A 22544-nucleotide genomic window follows, 5' to 3' on the forward strand; every position below is an offset into this window, starting at 1 on the left:
TGGCGCAGTGGTTGAGAGCCCACCTGCCGATGCAGGGGACACGGGTTCGTGCCCCGGTCCGGGAAGATCCTACATGCTGAGGAGCGGCTGGGCCTGTGAGCCATGGCCACTGAGCCTGTGCGTCCGGAGCCTGTGCTCCGCAACGGGAGAGACCACAACAGTGAGAGGCCCACGTACCACAAAAAAAAAACACAAAAAACTGCTCTGAGCACTGAGCCACAAGGAGAACAGCTCAGATGTGTGATCGGAATGGAAAGCAGACGGAGAAGTGCAAAGTTATTGCTGTGACCAAACCGTGACATTTCTCCTTCCCTTTATTATTATTAATAAACTACTGAAAAGGATTAAGCTATCTTAATTAAGATTAATCTTAATTAAGATTAAGCAGAACAGGTATAATAGATTAAAATCTTTCCCACGTATTTAAAATTAGGAACCTGTAATAAAATGGAGCCAGGAATGCTGCTTCTGCAATCTCAAGGAATTCCTTTGAGAATCCTCTACCCATACTGCTGGTGGCATCTGATTCACTTGGCTGCTGGATTCTACTGCCAGTTCCCTCTCACAGCCTCACAGCCTGGGCCTTTCCTGTTCCAGGCCCTTTGCTCCGCACAGGTGACCCTCCTTTGTCCTTCACTGTTGACGGGAACTGGCCTGAGCTTTCCAGCCCTGCCCTCCTCTCACATGGCCAAGGCCAACCCTCCACCATGTCCTTCACCCTATGTCCCTCCTCCTCGGGTACCCCCCCATCATAAGGCTGCCACCCTCCCCTCCTCAGCCTCGGCCTCTCTGCAGACAGGCACAAGCACATCCTAGAAAGCACCCACTCACATCAGAGATTTCCAGGAGTTCTGGCCCCATGTTTCTCACTCTGTCGCCAATGTTCTGGAAAGAATTCTTTATTTATTTACTAAATATTTATTGAGTTCCTCTTACTCTGGAGGCAGACATCATGCTGGATGTTAGAGAGACAACAAAGAGTAAAGACACGGTCCCTCCTTCTAGTAGAGGAAATAAGGACCCCTCCCCAGAGGAAAGTAGAGCAGTAGTACACTACCCCTCATGATAAGTGCTGACAGGAAGCGAGCAGGACAGAGAGAGACCAGAGGCCGCCTGTGGACAGTGGCCAGGGGAGGCCTCTCTGAGGACAGAGTGTTTTGGATAACACCTGAAGGATGAGAAGGAGCCCCACGAAGACTGGGGGCTGAGGGAGCAGAGTGTGCGAAGGCCCTGTGGCAGGATAGCCTGGCCCATCGGAGGAGCTGAAAGGGCACTGTAGTCAAAGTGCAGTGAGCAGGGGGGGACCAGGGGGACCTTGGAGACTTGGGCAGAGACCAGCTCACGAGGTCCGTAGCTAGGAGCTTAGAATTTATTCTGAATTTGGTGAATAGCCATTGCAGGGTTTTTAGAGAGGAGTAAGAAAATAATAGCCCTTGCAGGTGTGCAGAGAAGGAACTGAGAGAGGCCAGAGCAAAAGTAGAAAGAGCAACTGAGAGACGGCGGCTCGTGATGCACAGGAGCCAGGACAGGAGCAGCCTCAGGGTGCACGGTGACGAGTGTGCAGGCAGGTGTGGTGTATACACAACGGTGCTACTCAGCCACGAAAACGAGGAAACCCTGTCATCCGTGACCATGTGCGTGGACCTTGAGCGCTAAGTGAAACAAGGCAGACAAAGACAGACACTGTGTGATCTCACTTATATGTGGAAGCTTACCAAAAAAAACCACGGAAAGAGATGATATTTGTGGCTACGAGAGGGGCGGGGAGTGGAGGAAGGTGGTCGAAAGGCACCAACTTCTAGTTATAAGATAAACTAGTACCAGGGATGTTAGTACCACATGGTGACTGTAGTTGACATTCCCATGTGATATACAGGAAAGCTCAGAGAGTAAAGCCTAAAAGTTCTCATCACTCTTTTCTTTCTCTGCATCTCTATGAGATGATGGATGTTCACCAACCCTGCTGTGGTCATCATTTCACAGTACGTGTTAATCACACCGTCATGTCGTACACCTTAAACAGTGATGTATGTCAACCATTCCTTAATAAAACTGGAATAATTATCATCTAAGAAAAAAAAGAGGCTGCTCTAGCAGCCCAGTCTTCAGTGGTGGCCGTGATGACAGAGAGAAGGCAGTGGGATTGGGGAGGTCAAAGCAGCGGAACCTGCTGAGGTATTCAGAGAGACACCTGTGGGGAGGGAGAGGCAGCAGTGCCCCAAGGCTTCTGATTGAGCAGCACGGTGGTCAGTGGGGCTCTCCACCAGGAGGGGGTGTCATCGAGGGAGCGGCGGGTTTAGGATGGTACAATTTCCGTTTTAAACATGTTCAGTTTACTTTTTTATTTGTTTCACATCCTTTAATTCACAACACCTGCTTTTATTTTATTTTACTTTATTTATTTTTTTGGCCATGCAGCATGCGGGATCCTAGTTCCCCGACCAGGGATCCAACCCGCACCCCCTGCAGCAGAAGCGTGGAGTCTTAACTGCTGGACCACCAGGGAAGTCCCTAGACATGTTCAATTTAAATGACTGTGCAGCATCCCAACAGAATACCCGCTGCAGATGTGTGAATCCAGACCTCAGAAGAGTGGTCTGGCCTGGAGGTAGAAACTCAGTGTGTTCAGCATAAAAATGGTATTTATACCCATGAGAGTGTTTCACGTCACTGGGGAAGAGAGAGAAAGGAGGGGAGAGGGGGAAAGGAAAGTTACAGAAGAATAGAATTTTTATTTTTTTATATAGTTATTTCATTTACTTATTTTTGGCTGCGTTGGGTCTTTGTTGCGGTGCGCGGGCTTCTCATTGCAGTGGCTTCTCGTTGCGGAGCACGGGCTCTAGGTGCACGGGCTGCAGTACTCGCAGCACGCGGGCTTCAGTAGTTGTGGCACACGGGCTCAGTAGTTATGGCTCGCGGGCTCAGTAGTTGTGGCTCGCAGGCTCCAGAGCACAGGCTCAGTAGTTGCGGTGCACAGGCTTAGTTGCTCCGCAGCAGGTGGGATCTTCCCGGACCAGGGCTTGAACCCGTGTCTCCTGCATCGGCAGGAGGATTCTCAACCACTGCACCACCAGGGAAGTCTCGAGAAGAACAGAATTTTTAAAAGAGAAAAAGACCCAGAAGCAAAGCTTAAGAATCCAGTATTTGGAGGTGGTCTGGGGTAGCAGGAGCCACGTAAAAGGAGCTGCCAAAGATGTAAAGGGAGAAGCACAGAAGCGAGGAGAGAGGAGAGGGTCTAGGGAGCGGTGGCCAGCTGAGCCGAGCGCTTCTGGAGGAGCTCCATCACAGAGCGCCTCTTCTTCCACCATTTCTGCCTCTCAACTAATTGGCCCTCCTTTAGAGCCCGGGGAGGACAGCCTGCCCCAAACTGCCGCTGTTAGAAATCAACAGTGACTCCTGTCTCTGTGTCCACATCTTTTCTCAGTCCTCATTCTCCTTGTTCTCCCTGAGCCTGTGGCATCAGGGCTCACCTGGTCCTCTGTGAAACTCTCTTCATTGAGTTTCCATTTCTGTAACCCATTCCCAGTCCTCCTACTTTTGAAAAACTGTATTCTCCTCTGACTTTCCTTTCCCCTCCATCCCTTACATGTCTGTCTCCTGAGGAAGTGCCCTTGGCCCCTCCTTTGCACCCTTTGCAACCTCATTTCTTCACAGAGCTTAGAGTCACTCGGCGCCCTATTCCAAAACCCAGATTTCATGCCAACCTCAATCTCTCTCAAGACTCAAGCTCTCCTTCTTAATTCGTTGCTCAGACATTTCTAGATCAGCGTCATACTGATAGTTTAAAAACCTTCATTTGAAAGCCACTCGTCTTCTTTGCTCCAAACCCTCCTCTTTCTCATTATCATATTTCTATTTATGGGGCAATCATCTTCCCAGCTGAAACTTTCCAGTCATGTAGATTTCGTCTTCGCCTTCCTCTCAGACACGCTTCTAGTGAACTTCCTCAGCTCATCTCTTTACTCTCCACCCCGTATTGTCCCACTCCCGCTGTTCCGGTTCAGTTGCCCCATCATTCTGCCAGATCAGGCAGAACCTCGTCGGTCCTGGAGCGGAGCCAGGGTTTTGTTCTAAGGCACATGGGCAGCCCCTGGAGCACTTGACCATTGGGGAGACACGACCCAGGGATCATTTTTCAAAGACACTCCCTGGTCCAGCTTCAGCATAGCTGGTTAGCCTCCTCTTCAGACCCACCGTGCTCCGGCCCAACTGAACACACGTTCCAGAACCCACGCTGTTTATTTCACTGCTGTGCAGCTGGTCACCTGTTTCCCCTCCCTAGATCACTCTATCATTTCTGCCTCTCAAAATATGACCCCTCCTTCAAAGCCTGGGTATGGTGACATCTTCCCAACAAAGCTGCTTCAACACCCCCAAGCTGGTAATAATCTCTTCTTTGAATTTGAGCAGCAAATTATTTTGTGCATTCATCATAATACCTGTCTTGCCCTATTTTGCGTTTTAATGATTAGTGTGTGACATATCTCCCCTCTTATGCCATAAATATCTCAGGACAGGAACTATGTACCTCTCATTTTTGTTCCACTACAAATCAAAACACATACCTTGCACACACCAGACCTTCAGGAAATGCCCGCCAAAGAAATAAATGGACAGCCTGAATTAACATAAACTATTGTTTTGTGTACTGATCCAGTCCCAAATCCATAGTGCTGTCGTTTCTGTATCATTGATGGTTATCCACTTACTATATAATATAGCCTTTCTTTGAATGCACTTAGAAAAGATGGAAAACTGTGTTATAAGGGAGGAACAAGTATGTAGGCTATTCCCTTCCTTAAACAACGAGAAGTTCTGTTATGCGTCATGGAAAATTAAAGCACAGTAATAAAATGCACCAACCAGACTGGTTGAATGATGATTCAGTGGAAACGTTGCTTTGCCTCCTGTTCATGGGTCCTGACTTTCCTCTCAAGTACTTAAGCTGCACGTCCTATTTATTTTGTTTTTAGATAACATTGACCACAATCGGCTATGGAGACAAAACCCCCCTGACCTGGCTGGGAAGGCTGCTCTCTGCGGGCTTTGCACTCCTGGGCATTTCTTTCTTTGCACTTCCTGCTGTGAGTATCTTTGCAAAACTTAAGCACTTTCAGTTGGATCTTGGAGGTTTATTAGCACGAGCTTTCACAAAACCGTATGCCCTAGAACATAGCTCTATCGTTTACTAATATCATTTTTCTGATGTAATGTTGACTTTTCTATATGTATCTAGTTGGATAATTTACAAAATACAGTCTTCCCTCGGAGTCGCTTAACCCGAGAGTCTTACACCAGCTGAGGCTTTAGGACCAAATGATAATTCAGGCAACACCACCTCTCAGTCAACAGGCTACTAGTACATTGAAACTATGTGTAAAGATTTAAAGATATCCTCCTCTTAAACTGACGGCTCCCATTAGGTGCATAAGGCGTGCACTCCTGAAGAGATGCACGTGCCCACGTGGAGTAGCTACCTCTCAGGTCTACTTGAGTGAAAAGCGTACGAATTTAAAGGGTTTTTATTAATGTGTCAGATGATTTATTCCTTGTGTCATCATTGATTTTTGCTAACAACCAGTTTCCTATCAGAATGAAGAACACACTTCCCTTCTCTTAAGCTTCTGATTATTTTCTCCATACTGGATGAAGCCTTCCTTTCTGATTGTTTTATCCTCTTGTGTCTTCAAAGGCACTTGGTCAGAGTACTACCACTTGCCCCCCTCCCCAAGAGCTCGCTTTTGGCTTCCCCTTGTTGGAGAGGAGCCAGCAAGCAGGACTGTGAGAGCCATGGCCGCTGTCCCACTTAGGGAACAGCAGCCTCAGTCTTGCCCGAGACACAGGCTGGCTCATGTCACAGCCTCTGCTGCAGAGGCCCCGGGGCAGCCCTCACAGGAGCCAAGGGGGTGGGGCCTTCAGCACCACAGCCTGTAGCTGCCGGGGCTCCCCCTCTGCCTGGGACCCCTTGTCCTTCCCGTGGCCAGAGCTCAGCTCCAGACTGACCAGCTGGTTGCACCCCGGACCAACCAAGGTCAGAGAAGGGTCCCAAGAGACCACGCGAGAGCACGGGCATCAGACCCCACTTTGAAACCGGGTTTGTCATGTGCTGCCCACATGTGACTGTGTTGGTTTGCTAGGGCTGCTGTAACAAGGCATCACGGACTGGTTGGCTTGACTTAAACAACAGAACTTCATTGTCTTGTAGTTCTGGAGGCTGGAAGTCCAGGATCACGGAGCTGGCAGGGCCGGTTCTTCCTGAGGGCTGCAAGGGAGGATGTGGCCAGGCCTCTTCCAGGGCTCGTAGACGGCCGTCTGAGCACTGTGTCTTCACATCGTCTTCCCTCTGCCCATGTTTGTGTCCAGGTTTCCTCTTAAAAGGACACCAGGGGGGCTCCCCTGGTGGCTCAGGAGTTAAGAATCCGCCTGCCAGTGCAGGGAACACAGGTTCGAGCCCTGGTCCGGGAAGATCCCACATGCTGCGGGGCAACTAAGCCCATGCGCCACAACTACTGAGCCCACGTGTCACAACCACTGAAGCCTAGAGCCCGTGCTCCACAACAAGAGAAGCCACCGCAATGAGAAGCCCGCACACCGCAAGGAGGAGTAGCCCCCCCTCGCCGCCAACTAGAGAAAGCCCACGTGCAGCAAGGAAGACCCAACGCAGCCAAAAATAAACTAATTAATTAATTAATTTTATAAAAAGGACACCAGACATACTAGGTTAGGGCCCACCCTAATGAGCTCACTGTAACTTGATCACCTTCGTAAAGACCTTTTCTCCAAATAAGGTTACATCTGAGGTCCTGGTGATTAGGACTACAGCCTGTGAATTTTGGACACAAGTCAGCCCGTAAGAGAAACCCTGAGTACATTTCTTTATCAGTATCAGGTAGGAAAAATTATCACACCCAGAGAAAATCTGTTAAGACCAATGACGTAAGTCAGGTGCTTGTCACAAAGAAAATTTTCATGATGTGTGTGTTTCCTGCTGTGACAAAACGAAGCAGAGTCCAAAAAGCGCCTCACTTGTCCAGAGTCAGCGGAATCTGGCAACCTCAGCAATTCAGACCAGAATTCAATTCTCTGCCCAGCAATTCAGTGGGCAGAGACCCACTCAATAACCAGATTCCCTACAGGAGAATACCTTTAGAAACAGTAAAATGTAGTCTTGCGCTCTTTTCCCAAAATAATGGCACAAAAGATCTGCCTCTGTTGTGTTTATACTTATCCTGAGGCCACACGTATAACAACCCGTGTGATCCCTCGAAGAACTACAGGCAGGGAAGGAGGCCCCCTTCTGGGCTGTTCCCTGCTCTGGGCTGTTCCCATGGGCACCCCTGTATGTGCCATCCTCCCAGGAGAGCCTCGAGGCTCGTTCATAACCTTTGCTTAATTTAGAGAAAAGTCTGGTAAACTGAGCTCTGTGCTTTCACACCTCTGAGGATTATAGACAGCAATGTAGAAGTACGGTGATAGAACACACATTAGACCAGGAAGAGGTAACAGCAAGAGAGGGAAAACAAAAGGGTAAGAAGTGAGCAGACATAAGTGTTCAAAGGTGAAAAGACCTGGGCCACTTGGCCTGAAGGTCAGCCCACCTCAGTGAGACCCCCTGACTCCATCCTGAGACCATGGACCATCACAGGAGGTTCAGCTGTGTGGCTCTTAGGTTAAGGGTCAGAGACTAAGTGGCCATTCTTGTAAAGGTTTCCCAATAAAGTGATTACAGTTTTATATGCAAATTAAATTAATACATGTTGGAGATCTGAACATCTTGCTTGCATAGAACACGCCCTAACAGTGCCAAGCAAAGTAGACTTCACCATGGATCTTTTTACTGCAGCCTCACGTTAGGTACTGAGTTCTTACTTGAATGAAAGACTCAGTGGCTCCCGCATACTTTTAAATAAAACAAGGTGGCTGGAAATGCCATTATGTCTTGTGCACCCGCGGGCTGGCAGGGGTGTCGGATTGAAATTAGGAGAACATGTTGGCATTTTGCTAACAAAAGTCAGAGGTGGATTGTGGCCCATCCCTGTTTGAGGTCCTTCTACCCAGGAAACCGAGGACCAAGAAAGAGAAGCTCCTTTCCCCATCTTTTCCTCAAAGCAGAAGGACTCTCGCACACATCACAGAGTCACACAGACCAGCAACTCCACCAGGGGTCCCCTTCCCTGAGACCCCTGCCCAACCTCGCCCTGCGGGGCAGGCCTTTCTCCACCTGCGGAAGCCCCTTACCTCCTGCTGAGAGGATCTTTCTGTCTAGCCTGTTCACCAAGTGCAGGACTGGAGGGTACAGATAGGCTCTTCTAATCTGGAAGGGAGTATGTTTTAACTACAATTAAACAAGGGATAAATATTTTAAATACTGATCAATACGTGTTTCCTTTTTATTTGGTGTTTATGTAGCACTTCTAAAACTTAAAACCTCAAAATTTAAGTTATCTGATCTTAGGAAATGAATTAAGACAAAAATCAATTTCTGAGACTTTGTATCTATCAGTATGGATACTGGAAGGAATAGCACATAAGTTATATTTACATGTATGTACTTACATAACTTACAGGATATATTTATACATAACATAACAGGCTTTATTTTACCAGCCTTGTGTTTCTGTTTCCGAGCTGGGAACGGAGGGAGGTGGGGCAGGATTAGACAGCAGCCGTAAGAAGACGACGAGCAGAGCTAGTGCAGTGACTGCTATAATGGACAGTCTGGCTCAGGAGACATGCAGCCGACATTTGCCATCTACTAGCGAATGTTTCTAAGCACTGCCAACGTGATTTTCACCACATTTTAGTTTGTTTGGCAGGTGCTAAGTCTGTGCTATGTAGGGCCTGGCCTGTCTTCATTTTCCAAAAGGGATCTAACTCTGAACTTCATATTTACATAATGAATGCTCAAAAATGGTAGCTATTGCTGCTAATTCAATGCCTACAAAATCTAAATTATGCTTCCTGTGAGTGGATTATACACATCTATGCATATAATATGAATATATAATATACATAATATAAATATATGCTATAAATTCTGCTGTTTCATAGTCTCTTGCATGTTTAAACTTCATGAAAAATGACATTAAAAGGAAAATACTTAAACTTTTCCTTAATGCTGTTAAGGAGCAGCAAGAAATTTGGGAGTTATATGTAACTAAGAGTTGATTTGGATTTGCAAACAGAAGGCCATTTTTATAACCTCTGAATGGAGGGAGATGTTGTCTAAATCTACAAATAAGATCCTATAGACCAGGTTTTCGTAGAGCTTGGTATGTTCAGTCACAGCCTGGATGAGGTGAGGACCTCAGGCTGCACAGCACAGTCACTAAGGGAGTGAGATGGAACAGACCTCAGACGCCATCCCTCATCTCACAGCACAGCCCCTCATCCTGACCGATGGGGGAGTCAGTCACTGCTCATTAATAACAAGACTGTCGTCGTGTAACTGCATTTTAAACAGAATTGTGTTATTTATTATCTGGTCATTGTCACAGAGGTACTCAGAATTGTGGAATCGCAGGATGAGAAGGAAGGTTAAAGGTTACCTAGAGCCCCAAAATGTCCTCGCCAAGTTTTCATCCACTGAGACCTAACACCTCTCAAGGACTAGCCTGTACTATCTTTGAGTGACTTCAAACATGTGAAGAAAAGGAAAATAGGCGATCCTTCCCTGTGGCAAATACTGACTTAGAGCTTATAAAATGCCCGGCTGTATGTAACCTAAGGGTTAGACTCCTTGAAGTTTAATAAGAAGCTAATAATTTATAGCTAGCAACTAAAATCCCAGACTTGAAAGCAGAGGGGCTCCGCGTCCCACACCAATAAAGTGGAGGCTTAGAGACAAAGCCCAGAGACTGAACTGAGCAAACTCCAAAGCCAGCCTCAACTCAAGGGTGAGGCGAAGCATCTTGATTCCACAAATTTAGACCAAAGCAAACTGAAAAGAGGGGCCATATTTCGGCAGATGGAGACAGCAGAAGGAAGCAAACCAGCAAAAGCTAGCATAAACCCAGAAGGGACTGCTCACCTACCAACCCCCAGATCTGACAGGTGAGCCAGAGCCAGGAAGGCAAGCCAGGCTCAGAGTGTGCCGTTAAGACTCAGGTAGACAAGAAGGTGCTTTGCATCGACCTGTGCTCTTGTCTTTACTGGACAGACACGCAAAATGGCAAACCTTCGACGTCTCCAAAACTGAGTGTGTGTCTCATCTGGACAGCTGTCCTTCCCCACTGTTACTTTCCTTTGGTAGGTGTAGAATTACAGCATCGCTGAGGATTAACCTCGAACACTCCCTCCCCCACCATTTCGTGAATGGAAAGTATAAAATCAGGTAGTGTTGTCAAAGTACTAGGAAAGCTCCCATGTCCACATCCGCGAGACAGTAACAGCCCCAAGTTCTAATCCCCCTCTGTCCACCACTGGATAGGACCATTCTCTCTGACTTAGGCGTAAAGAAATGCCACAGAGAAGGCCACGCAAAAACATTTTTTAAAATAGTGATTTTTATTTGGAATTGTGGTGACTCCTCTTACCCCGTGAGAGACCGTAGGGCCTGGTGACATCTGGAAGGGCAGACGTCCTTCTGCTTCCTGCCCAGAGGCTTGCCGTTGGCCGATGTGTTATAGTAGAGGAAATCGTGTTTGTTTTAATGAGTTTAGGGACAGGTTGCCTACTGTTCGCCTTTTCACAGACTCTTCTTAGAGGGTTTTTTTAAATACTTGTATTATTTAATGGTGTTTGGGGGAAAGAAGTTTTCAGCGCTATTTCCGTATTTTGTTGCAGGGCATTCTTGGCTCAGGTTTTGCATTAAAAGTACAAGAACAGCACCGCCAGAAGCACTTTGAGAAAAGAAGGAACCCAGCTGCCAGCCTCATCCAGGTAAACGTCAGTGTACCGGGAAGACGGCAACACCTGTTTCTGCAGGTGCCGGGTCGTGGGCTGGTCCCTCTGTGCCCTTGCTTAGGGGAGCTGCTCTTTGGTTTTGTTTTTAAAAGCGAAGCTGGAACTTAATGTACAGTCTTTGGTCAAGTGCTCCCCACTCCCAAACAGAAAAAAATACTATGTATTTTCAGCCAGTGGTCCACACTTTGTTTGGATTAACTAACGGCAGCAGCAGAGCCATGCCGGGGTCAGCAGTCGCGTCGCTCCTGGGATGACCTAGTATGTGTCATGCATTACTTGGTGAAAGATCATTGCTCATTCAGTGATGGAGCAGAACACAGTATCGGTGCCTGCCTTGCAGTTACCGTCTGCTGCCCGATGTGTGCCGCCGTTCTGAGGAACAACGTATTTGTTTAGAATGTCAGGGTTTAGTACTCGTGGAATCACTTTTAATGCCACCTAGAGCAATAACTGGAAATTCTTATTTTAAGAGCTGGAATTATGGAATATATCGATGTTTGAGCATATGAAGTAGTAAGCATATTGTTTGAAGCTAACTCATAATACATAGGTTGTTCAGCATTTAATCTTTGTTTCAGTAACTCAGGATTTGCTTCAGCAGTAAAAGGAACGCTTCTCCTTCTGTCATCCATACCTTTTGGGGGTAGAGCCACCCTAGAATCACAAAATATGTTTTCCTCTAGATCCATGCTGTGAGTTCGTATTTAATTATAGACAAGATGATTATGTAACATCCCTCCATGCCAGGCAGCGGATGCCCCAGACCTGCAGAACCAGAGGGCTCAGGGCGGTGACTGAGGTTCCTGCTACAGTAGCAGGCCCGTTGTTCCCACGCACCTTGCAGGTTCCAGTCGGGGGTGGAGGGCAGCAACCACGACACAAGACTCCGCAGCCTCTGCCTGTGGCCACAGGGTGGGGGGAGGCAGGGAGGGGCTACATCGGGAAGGAGACCCCTTTGTATCTGTGACTAAATGAGGGTGTTAGTGTTTAGAGCAAACTGTTCTGTGACTCCTGACCATTGCGCATCACGTGTAATGCACACCACTGAGAGGCTCTTGTTTTAAAATTTCCGGGTTTTAAAGGGGCGCCAAAGATAAAGTAAACTTTGTTTTCCTGAAGGAAAGATCCCTGAGTCGTAGGAGTTTAAGATCTGAGGCCGAATGACAGGGCCATGACAGGGACGTCACGCACGCCGGGGTGCACACAAAATGCCCCAACAGAGAGCCTCCACCCTTTGGCGCTTCTTAACTGCTTATGAGGTGTCCCCACACTTCTGTTTTTATCTTTCAGTTGCTCTTTAACGTATTCATCTTTCAGTTCTGGAAGAATGCTTTCCAGCCTGTGAATGCAGAGCTACTCCCTGGGTTCCTTGCATGCATTCGGGCAGCAAGCCCTGTCCACACAGGGAACCAGTGGTACACCTTACACATACCTAGGCTGCCTGCTCTCAGGAGCGTGACCGTGCTGTTGGCATGGATAAAGTTCAAACTTATTTAATATCCTCGCAAAATTGTTTACTAGCTTTTTGTACTGTATGTTTTCTCAATCAGCATGTACTCAAAGTACAGCCACTTCTGTGTACAGATCCTTGATATTTCTGGGTATAAAAGGGGACTGCATCAAAAAAATCTTAGACCATCGGCCATCCTGTTGGAAAGTGAGCCCTTTGAGGAATTTCTGAGGCGTGGATCCCTTGTGATGACACAGAGCTTCCAGCTCTGCTGCCCAGAACAGTTGCCAAGAGCTGCAGGTGGCTGTTTACCTTTAGAAATTCAGTTCCTGGGAGGCACCAGCCACGTCTCAGGTGTTCAGTAGCTATACACGGCTACTGGCTATCCTACTGCACAGGACAGATACAGAGAATAATAGGAGGGACTTTCTGATCTATCTCATCATTATTAAGTACCAAATTGTGCCAAAAAAAAAAAAATTTCCAATTGAATGTGAAAACAGATTACCATTCCTCCAGGCAGTCTTTGGACCAGAGGCATTTATACCAACAGCCTTTGGCCAACAGCCAAAGCAAGGCAAGGCCTTCCTGAGCCGTAAAAAGTGAAGAAGCTGATTGTAAAGTTTACTTAAAGATCTAGATTTTTATTTTATAGAACTGAGTTATGTAATATATATTGTGATCAATAATTGAACTTGTACCAAGGTAGGTAACTGTGGAGTGAAATCATTATTTTTTTTTTTTACTTAAAACTCTAACTTATGTGTTGTTCTGAACAAAAAAGAATATAAAATGAAAGGCTTGAAACGTTCAAGAATACCTTTAAATCTAATCATAGTTTCATTAATTACCAATTTAAAAAGTGATTGTTCCTCTGTCCAAATGCAATTTATTAGACATAAGAATAATGATATAATTATTAAATGTATTCATTGTTTTTCCTTGCTGTAACCCATAGCCAGAAGTCAGGACTTTAAGCTTTAGATTATAGATGTTTATTTCAAGGATGCTTTAGATTAAACAACAAGCCTCATTTGCTGATCCATGCATTTTCTTACCCAATAAAACTGCCTTGGTTTGCTGATCACACAAAGCATCAAGACCAAGACCAGTCTAGTTTGTTTGGAGCCAGAGCCGCTGTCTTTGTAAAGGGCGCTGGAGATGCCCAGATTGCTTTGTCGTTCAGTCGGTGAGACAGCTAAATTAACCAGCATTTCAGGGTTTTAGGGAAAAGTTTGAAACCCCAGCAGCTTGCAGTAAACTCAGTTGTGTCAACATCTTTGCATGATTCATTTACATTAACTTTTCCTTTCAAGCGGAGCAGTCTAGGAAAAGAAAGCAGCCCTCAGTAACGTTGTGGATACGTGCCCCAGTGTCACCACTTTTATTAATAATGCCTAAGACTTGCGAAGTGCTTCTATTCACAAGTGCGCAGAGTGTTTCTGCTACATTATGTCCCTTGATCCCTAGGACAAGCCTAGGGACTTGGCAAGAGGTAGGACTCAGGTCCCTGGTGTCGGAATCTGAATCCAGCACTCGAAGCCTCATATATACATCACTGAAGCCTGGGGATTAGCATTTCAAGCTCCTTCAGAAGTTCTGTGTGAGCGGTTTCCTTCTAGAGAGGCTGGTCCAGTTCAGGGTGGAGCCAGGGTGCTTTATTGGAAACAGAAACGGGAATTAAGTACAAGTGTGTGAAATGAATGCTGACAGGTGGGCTTATTTTCCTGAGGGAAGAGAGTAGAAGATGCTGCTCTGGGGAAATTAGTTGGCCCAAAAGAAAAACAAATTATGTATTGAAACTTCGGCTTCCTCTAGTGAAAGAACTGAGCCTTCCAAAGCGAGGCCACTAAAATAAACTCAAGCCACATATACAGAGCTTATACAGCCTTTGTAGTAATGCTTTAATCATGAATAAGGACAGATTCAGAAAAAAAAATTCCTAGATGTGGAAAACATGAGAGCAGAAAAAGAAGAAAACAGAAAAGGAGATAAAACTGTGAAAATCTCCCCCAAAATAGAATAAAAAGACAGAGATGGAAAATAAAACAAAAAACAGTAGGAAAATTGGATGACACTTCCAGGAGATCAAATATTCAGCCAACAGAAGTACCTCAAAAAGAATACAGGGAAACTAAGTGTGGAATTTTATCAAATAAATATTATATTCTGGTTCCCCAAAAATGAAGGGCAGGAGGGGCCACAGTAAAAGGCCCCCCAAGGACCCAGCACTGTGAACAAAAAGCTTCACGCTGAGGACGCCCTTGTGAAATATGAGAACTCCTGAAAGAAAGGGGATCCTAAATGCTTTCTGAGCAGAACATACCCAAAGGGTCCAGAATCTGGATTGCATGGATTTCTCATTAGTAACCTTAAAATTAGAAGAAGACAGTGGAACAATACTTTCAAAATTATGGAGGAAAATTATCTCCAACCTAGAATTCTATATTCAGCCAAATTATTCATGGCGTATGGGAGTAACATGAAGACTCTTTCAGATATGCAAAACCTCAAAACTTACCTACCATTTCCCCATACTCAGGAAGCTAATATCACATCTTCTTTATCAATGCATCTACCGATGGACACTTGGGTTGCTTCCGTATCTTGGCTGTTGTGAATCATGCTGCAGTGGCCATGGGGGTGCAGATATCTTGTTTTCATTTCCTTTGGATATATACGCAGAAGTGGGACTGCTGGATTATATGGCTGTTCTATTTGTAATTTTCTGAGGAGCCTCCATGCTGTTTTCCTTTGCAGTATATATACACAGTGGAATATTATTCAACCATGAGAAAGAAAAAGTTGCTATTTGCAACACACGGATGGACCTTGTTATTATGCAGAGTGAGAGAACCAGACAGAGACAGACAACTATTGCATGGTCTCACTTAATGTAGAATCTAAAAAAATTTTTTAAGTCAACCTCCTAGAAACAGAAGCAAAAAGTGGTTGCCAGGAGCTGGAAGGTGGGGGAAATAGGGTAAAAGGGTACAAACTTTCACTATGAGATGAATACGCCCTGAGGCTGTAATGTGAAACGTGGTGACTATAGTTGATAACAGTGTTGTATAATTGAAATCTGCTAAGACTGTAGAACTTAAATGTGCTCACACCAAGAATAGGTACATGTATATGTATAACTGAATCACTTTGCTGTACACCTGACACTATCACAACATTGTTAATCAACTAAACTCCAATATAGCAATAAAATAAAAAGTCTTTAACAATGCATTTCAAAAAATAACCCAAAACAAACAAGCAAAATGTTCTCACACCAAAAAACAAACAAGCAAATAAATACGTGAGGTGATGGATGTGTTAATTACCTAGATGGGGGGAACCCTTTCATAATGTGTACATATATTAAATCACCATGATGTAATCTTAGAAGATCTCACAACTGTATATAGGTCAGTTATACCTCAATAAAGCTGAAATGGAAAAAAAGGAAAAGAAAAACAGGAGAAGCTACTTGGGTAGAATTAATCCTCCAAAACAAAGAGATGAACCCAGAAAGGAAGGAGACGTGGTGTCCCGGGAACAAGAGATCCCACCCAAGGAGGAGTGAGGGGACCTCCAGGCTGTTGCTCAGGGGCAGTCCCAGGGCCAGAGATGCAGGCCGGAGAGCAGAGAGCCGGAGGGAGGGTGGCAAGGAGACACAGCTTTCGTGATGTATCTGACAAGTGGGATTTTAGAGTTCTGTTGGAGAGTTCAGGCATGTTTTCCTCCTAGGTACATAAAGGCAAATCAAGACATTAAAACAGGGCAATACTAGCTCCAAGAAAAACCAAAATAAATTACACGGGAAAGAAAAAGGTAGTCAGTGGTACATCACATTGCTGAGCTGGGAACAGTAGTTATGGGGTCAAAGTAATGCAAACACTAAGTAGTGTTCACTAACTAAACACTTAACTAAAAGTTAACTAAAATTTACTAAAAACTGTTGGTAGGATGAGATCAGGGGAAGGTGTGTACATGGCTATGTCACTATCTTCCGTGGTAAGAAAATGAAAAACCCCAAAGAAATATGAGAACAATCCTTAAAAATAAGGATTCTTAAAATTAGAAACAGAAGTTATAAAAGTTGAAGGGGTTGCCGCTGAGGAACAAAAATGAGTGAGAAGTAAAGTGGGGAAAGCGATATTACTGGTTTTCACCCTAAACCTTTTCATTCTCCGGCTTCTTAAATTCTGTACCTTGAAAAACATCATTCCATGTTGGTTCTACCTTTGGATGCTCAGCTGGAATTAAGGTTTCCAGAAAGGGTCAAATGCGCCATAGCTGTAACGCTGCAGATGATGCAGACTAAATACCCCCTGAGAGGTAACTATACCGACATTGCGCTTATAGCTCTAGACCAAAGTGTGAACTTGTTCGGCTACCTTGAGCACCAGGGTCGCAGAGTAAGTGGTGAATTTGGCTTTCCTGTTGCTTTTTGGTGACTTTTCCTTGGGAGTGTGTGTGCCATGTAAATGAAATCCCTCTGGGCACTTTCTCTCGCCAACCACTGTGTGATTTTAGCTTCAAGTAGAGGAACGTCGGCTCCTCAATCACATGGTTGTGGCCTTGGGTTCAGCTTCCAGAAGCTGAGGGAGAGCTGAGGCCAGGACAGAGTGATTAGAGGGTGAGAATAATAGGTACCTGCTCCACTGCCACTCGACTGTGGACTGGTATCAGCCCCGAGGGAGATGTCACTTGCCCTCTGCTCCTAATGAAGGGAATAAGAGCTTAGCTGTTGAGATCAATGTGATAGAAAAAGAGCAAGAAGCCAGATCTCATTGTTAAGAAAATTTTCAATTTTCTAAGTGTGGCCACTTCTGCCCTCCGTTCTTTATAACTTTGGCAGGTAATGTCTTGGTCCCATTTTTGTCGTATTGTTGTTTGGGATTTTTTTCCACTGATATCTAATAATGCCCAGGCCTGCTGTGTGCTGCTCGCTTCTACGTGAGTCCTGCCTCCACAGTACCCAAGTCCACATATGTCTGGTGCCTTCTATTAAAGTTGTTTAATTAAAGCAGCACTGGCGGGGCTCTGGCCTTCACTACAGAAGAAGCTGCGATGATAAACCCATGTGTCTTTACTGATTACTCTGAATCACTCTGTAGATTGTGAGTGCACGGCACTTGCCAAAACTAACATTTCAGGATGATACGATGACAACTGCTTTGTTCTCTGTAAGACGCCAAGATGCTTAGCGTACGTTCTGAGGGATTTGTAGGTTCAGCCAACGTGAGCCGTGTGATGAAGGCTCCAGGCAAGGAAGCTGGCTTCAATTATTTAAACCTTCCTTAATAATATAAAAACCCTCAGGTCCTACCATATATCTTCCTAGTTTTTTATATCACTTCTTGAACATCTTATTGAAGTATAAGGTGCGTAGGGAATGCAGCACAGACCCTAGAAAACTGCGCTGCCGTTGTCACCAGCAGCCGGTGGTCAGCACCCCATGCACCCTCGCTCCACCTCTGCCCCTGGGGGAGCCGCCCCGCTGCCTTCTAACTGCGGGGATTGGTTTCCCTGCTTTTGTCCTTTATGGAAGTGGCGTCACACCACAGGCACTCTTTTGTGTCTTGTCCCTCTCACGCAGCAGTATTCGTGTAAAGCTCGTCCACACTGTTGGGTGTAGTTACAGTGGACTGTTCCCGTGTGCTGATCCACTGTGCTAGCAGTCCACAGCTCACCCATGTATGGGCCTGCGGACGGCTGCTGGAGCATTTCCAGCTTTGGTTTATTAGGAGTACTGCTGTTTAGACACAGAAAACAAACCTATGGTTACCAAAGGGAAAGGTACGGAGCAGGGATAAATTAGGAGTCTGGTATTAACATGTACACACTACTATATAAAAAATAACCAACAAGGACCTACTGTATAGCACAGGGAACTCTACTCAATACTCTGTAATTGTCTATAAGGGAAAAGAATCTGAAAAAGAATAGATATATGTATATGTATAACGGAATCACTTTGCTGTACACCTGAAACTAACACAACATTGTAAATCAACTATACTCCAATATTTAAAAAAAAAAAAAAAAAGGGTAGTGCTGTTTAGACTCACAGCATGGAGAGAACAACTTAGTGGTTACCAGTGGGGAGAGGGAAGAGGAAGGGGCAAGGTAGGGGTCGGGGATTAAGAGGTGCAAACTATTATGTATAAAATAAATAAGCTACAAAAATATATTGTACAACATGGGAATTACAGCCAATATAACTATAAATGGAGTATAACCTTTAAAAATTGTGACTTTATTGTATACCTGTAACTTATATTGTACACCAACTATACTTCAGTAAGTAAACAAATAAGAAAATTCATATTAAGATTTTAAAAACAGAATAGTGCTGTTTTGAACATTATAGTACACATCTTTTGATGAGCTTGTGTAAGCATATTTGTTGAGTATACATGCAGGAGTGTGTAGCTGTATCATAGGGTATATATACTTCAGCTCTAATAGATACAGCCAAAGTTTTCCAAATTAGTTATGTCAATTTTTAACTCTTTTTTCTGCACACGCGTATTCAATGTATTGTCAGGGAAAGGAATATTGTTAGGTCACTGTTTTCTTCATTGTAGGTTTCAAAATCATGAATGATGGTAAGACAGCAGGGGCATGACCTGTTTATATGAATTAATCACACAAAATAGAATGTTTTGATGTATGAATTATAGTAAAAATGTTCCTCTCAGGAGAGTGGCGTAAACACTTGGTCACTAGAGATGTTTGCAGACCTATTGCAAAGGAAGAGATTCACCAAAATCTCTATGGAAAGTAAGTTCAGGCAACCTCTGAAATGGACAGTTGAGAGGGACGCTGCTCCAACAACGGTCACCCAGCAAAGGACCGTGGAGGGATTCTAAGACCAAGAGCCAGGCAACCTGAGGCGGGGCCTCACCTCTGCCAGCCTTGTGTTAACCTCCTAATGTATCTGAGCCTTTAGTTTCTCTTCTACACAATAAGGGTCATAAGGGTCTTCATCCACACTGTGGGGATTACATGAAAACACTTTGTGTTATATATATATCAGGTATAATTATATGACATACACAGAGCTTGTGTTTCACATCCAAGAGCTACAAACGTGTCCTTAGACCCCAGCATTAAATTCTTACGTGCTTTCGGATCATATTCCTGAGAATACGTTTCCCCACCTTGTTTTAGGCCTGCCTCTTATCTCCACCTTCACGGTTAGCCTTAGAAGTACCACATGGTTCAACCGCAGGGGATTTCACTACATCATTAACATGCCCTGGTGGTCATCAGTTTACTAGCTAATTCACTAGTTGCCTTATGGATTTCCAGGGTCCTTTGCCTCTATCTTACAAGTGGTGATTAAGGGCACGCAGTGGCTCCCGGGATGCACAGTCAGTCCCACTCGGGTAGCTCACCTCCGACGTCTCTCCCTAACCAATCCCAAAACTCCTCTGTGTTATGCTTTGTGGTACTTCTGCTTCTGATGTGAGTTATTTTGAAAAGCAGTTCTGTGGATGTGGTGGAGCGTATTTCACAGCCAGGCGAAAACACCCAAGCCTCTTCACCCTTCGGACATTTATCAGGGCTGAACATGGCAAGGAAAAGATGCTTAATCTGTATTAATTTACTAATCTCCCTTTTCATTGCATTCTCTCTCCTCCTCTCTTTGTTTTTCTTTCTTATGTCCCCGCGTATGCCGCGTGCAGTGTGTTTGGCGTAGTTATGCAGCCGACGAGAAATCTGTCTCCATTGCAACCTGGAAGCCGCACCTGAAGGCCTTGCACACCTGCAGCCCCACCAAGTAGGTGTCAGTGCGACAGTCGGGGCTGTAGTCGCGTTTCCTTAAGTTTGTAAAGCAAACCACACATGCGCACACACACACACACGCATGCACAGGTGTCGATTCGGGGCTTGTCTTATTCTGTGTTGCTCTTTGAAAGATTCAAAGCTGTTTGGTAACAGCTGAGGTGCAAAACTAAATGGATTCTGTATCATTCCTCACCATCCATAGACTGGGCTTAAATATGAAAAGAATCTGAACTCTATAGAGATTTATTTTTACTATTTCATGCTTATTTTCTAATATGTCATTTCGTAAAGCCCACCAGAATTCCTCAGGTAAGTGCCTTGGTTCTTGAAAAACAATGACTGTTTAAAACTCCCCGCCATCCCCTGACCCCAGGCGGGGCTGCTTGGGGAGCATCACGTCTGCACATTTAAGTCCCTTAAGGTCATTTCCCCTCGGGATCCCCTTACAGGATGGGCCTTGAGCTTTCATTTGCAGATTAAACCAACATCAGCAGCGAAAGGAGAGATGAGGTGGAGTACAGTGAGGTGACAGGACCATTCAGAGTACAGCTTGGAATTAACATTCCAAATTTTAAAAAGATGTTACTTCCATTCACATTTCATTGGCCGAAGCAGGTCACCCAGCTGTGCTTCAGCTCTGGGGGAGTGGGGGGGGACCAGGAGGGAGGTGCAGCCCCCCTGTGCCTAGAGGGGAGGGGGCTGGAAAGGTCGTGCACAGGCCTGACGATTGCCGCAGCATCTTTAATTCCCAAACAGTCCTTAGTCCCAGAAGCCTGGACTCCAGTTCAGCTCGCAGACTAAACCCTAATCACCATTTAATGAAAGAAATCCTCAGTAAAACACAAAAAGCAAGTAAGTCAGGGGCGGCCCCCCGTGAGTCATCCACTGGACCAGTAGTCGGTGCCCCGGGTTGTGCAGAGTTCTCGGACGGCTCAGCTGACTTCGTGCGTTTGAGCACCTGCTCTTTCCTTTCAGGGCCCATCAAGGCCTTAGTCCCAGTGGCTTCACGGGATTGGAGGCAGCTGACTAGTGTGACTCAGAGAAACCTCTTCTTACCAAAGTGCAAGAGAACCAGCCAGGGAGGCCCTCACGGCCGGTTCTCCGGAGCCGCCGCCTCCAAGGAGGTCTGCGGGGCCATCGTGAACTCACGGGATCTGTCATTTTGCTTCCCTGCCCAGCCCTGGGCCTTGGCTTCCCATCCACAAGGCAAAGGACCAGAGCTGGCCAAGGTCACTTCTGACCCTGTGGGACACACTTCCTAGAGGTCAGGGTCAAACCTGCGCCAGCACCTGCGACAGAGATTCATTGACCCCAGGGTGTTAGAGCGGGTGCGGCCTAGTGTACATATGGATGAGAAGTCGCTTTGCATTTAGATCTTATAATGTAGGGAAATTCCCTTTTTGAGAATTAGACTCTAAGGTGTAGTATTTTAAAACAAAAAGGGAATATAACTCGTGTGCCATCTGTTCCTTGAGGGTATGAATCAAAAACGGGAACTGTATGGAAATTGTACGTCTCGTCTTTATGAAGGTTGCTAGGTAATGTGTAAAAAGGCTAGTGGGAAAAAAACAAACAAACAAAGAAAGTTCCCAAGTGACAGGAGAGCGTGGGCTATTATTTTATTATATGTGATTATTTGGCTTCCCACTTCCTGCAGTTTTTGGATTAAAAGTCATCCTGCAGCCTGGAAAAACTATTCAATAATGAGTCAGATTCTCCCAGTGCATAAACTATTCTTTTACTCCCGTAATTCTCTCTTTTCTCTGTTGTTTTCCCTGTTTCTACTGGGGACGGGGGGTGGAGGAACGTGTATGCGGACACCTGCCTCCATCCTGTCCCTCTGTAGCTACCAGGCCTCAGCCCCACTCCCCTCTCCCTGCGCCCTGCTTAGCCTCTGGGTCTCGGCCTTGTTTACTGAGGAACATGGCTGTTTGCCCAGGAGTGACAAGCAGTGTCCCTGCACCTCTCCCTTCAGCCATAGTTTGCTGTTCCAAACCGCAGTGATTCTTAATCTTCGTTGTTCTTTGTTAAACCATTAAGAACATGGTGGTAATTATGGACTCTTTCCCAAGAAAAATATTCAACACATAAAAAATCAAAACTCTGCCTACAAATTTTAATGTATTCACAAACTCCCTGAAGCCAAGTTCAGAACCTTTGCTCTGGAAGCAATCCCGCTTTAATCAAATGTGTAGGTTTGAGGAGAATAATTTACAATGACTTAGAGGGTTCGTTTTACATTTATAACTAACTGGCTTAGCGAGCGCAGGGTGATACAGTAAGAAATAGACCAAAACTTCTTCCTTACATCGTGTATTTCCTATAACGTTCGGAGTTGAAGAACTTCTGAAGGGAAAGATCGTTCACTCATCCGTGCGTTCGTGCAGTCAGCGCTCAT

General features: G+C 45.4%; 1 protein-coding gene across 5 annotated transcripts in view; it reads left to right on the forward strand.

Moving 5' to 3' along the window:
- KCNQ5 (potassium voltage-gated channel subfamily Q member 5) overlaps window positions 1-22544 on the forward strand; it is a 577598-nt gene that overhangs the window by 477375 nt on the left and 77679 nt on the right. For 4 of the 5 annotated variants that reach the window (XM_079938653.1, XM_079938655.1, XM_079938657.1 and 1 more), the window contains exons 6-8: window positions 4974-5084; window positions 10786-10881; window positions 20044-20138. In XM_079938653.1, coding sequence (XP_079794779.1) covers window positions 4974-5084; window positions 10786-10881; window positions 20044-20138 — 302 coding nt within the window. The remainder of the gene's footprint in view (window positions 1-4973; window positions 5085-10785; window positions 10882-20043; window positions 20139-22544) is intronic. The other variant, XM_079938654.1, reaches the window with a different exon arrangement.

This window comes from Stenella coeruleoalba, assembly GCF_951394435.1.
Source record: "Stenella coeruleoalba genome assembly, chromosome: 12".
Taxonomy (NCBI): domain Eukaryota; kingdom Metazoa; phylum Chordata; class Mammalia; order Artiodactyla; family Delphinidae; genus Stenella; species Stenella coeruleoalba.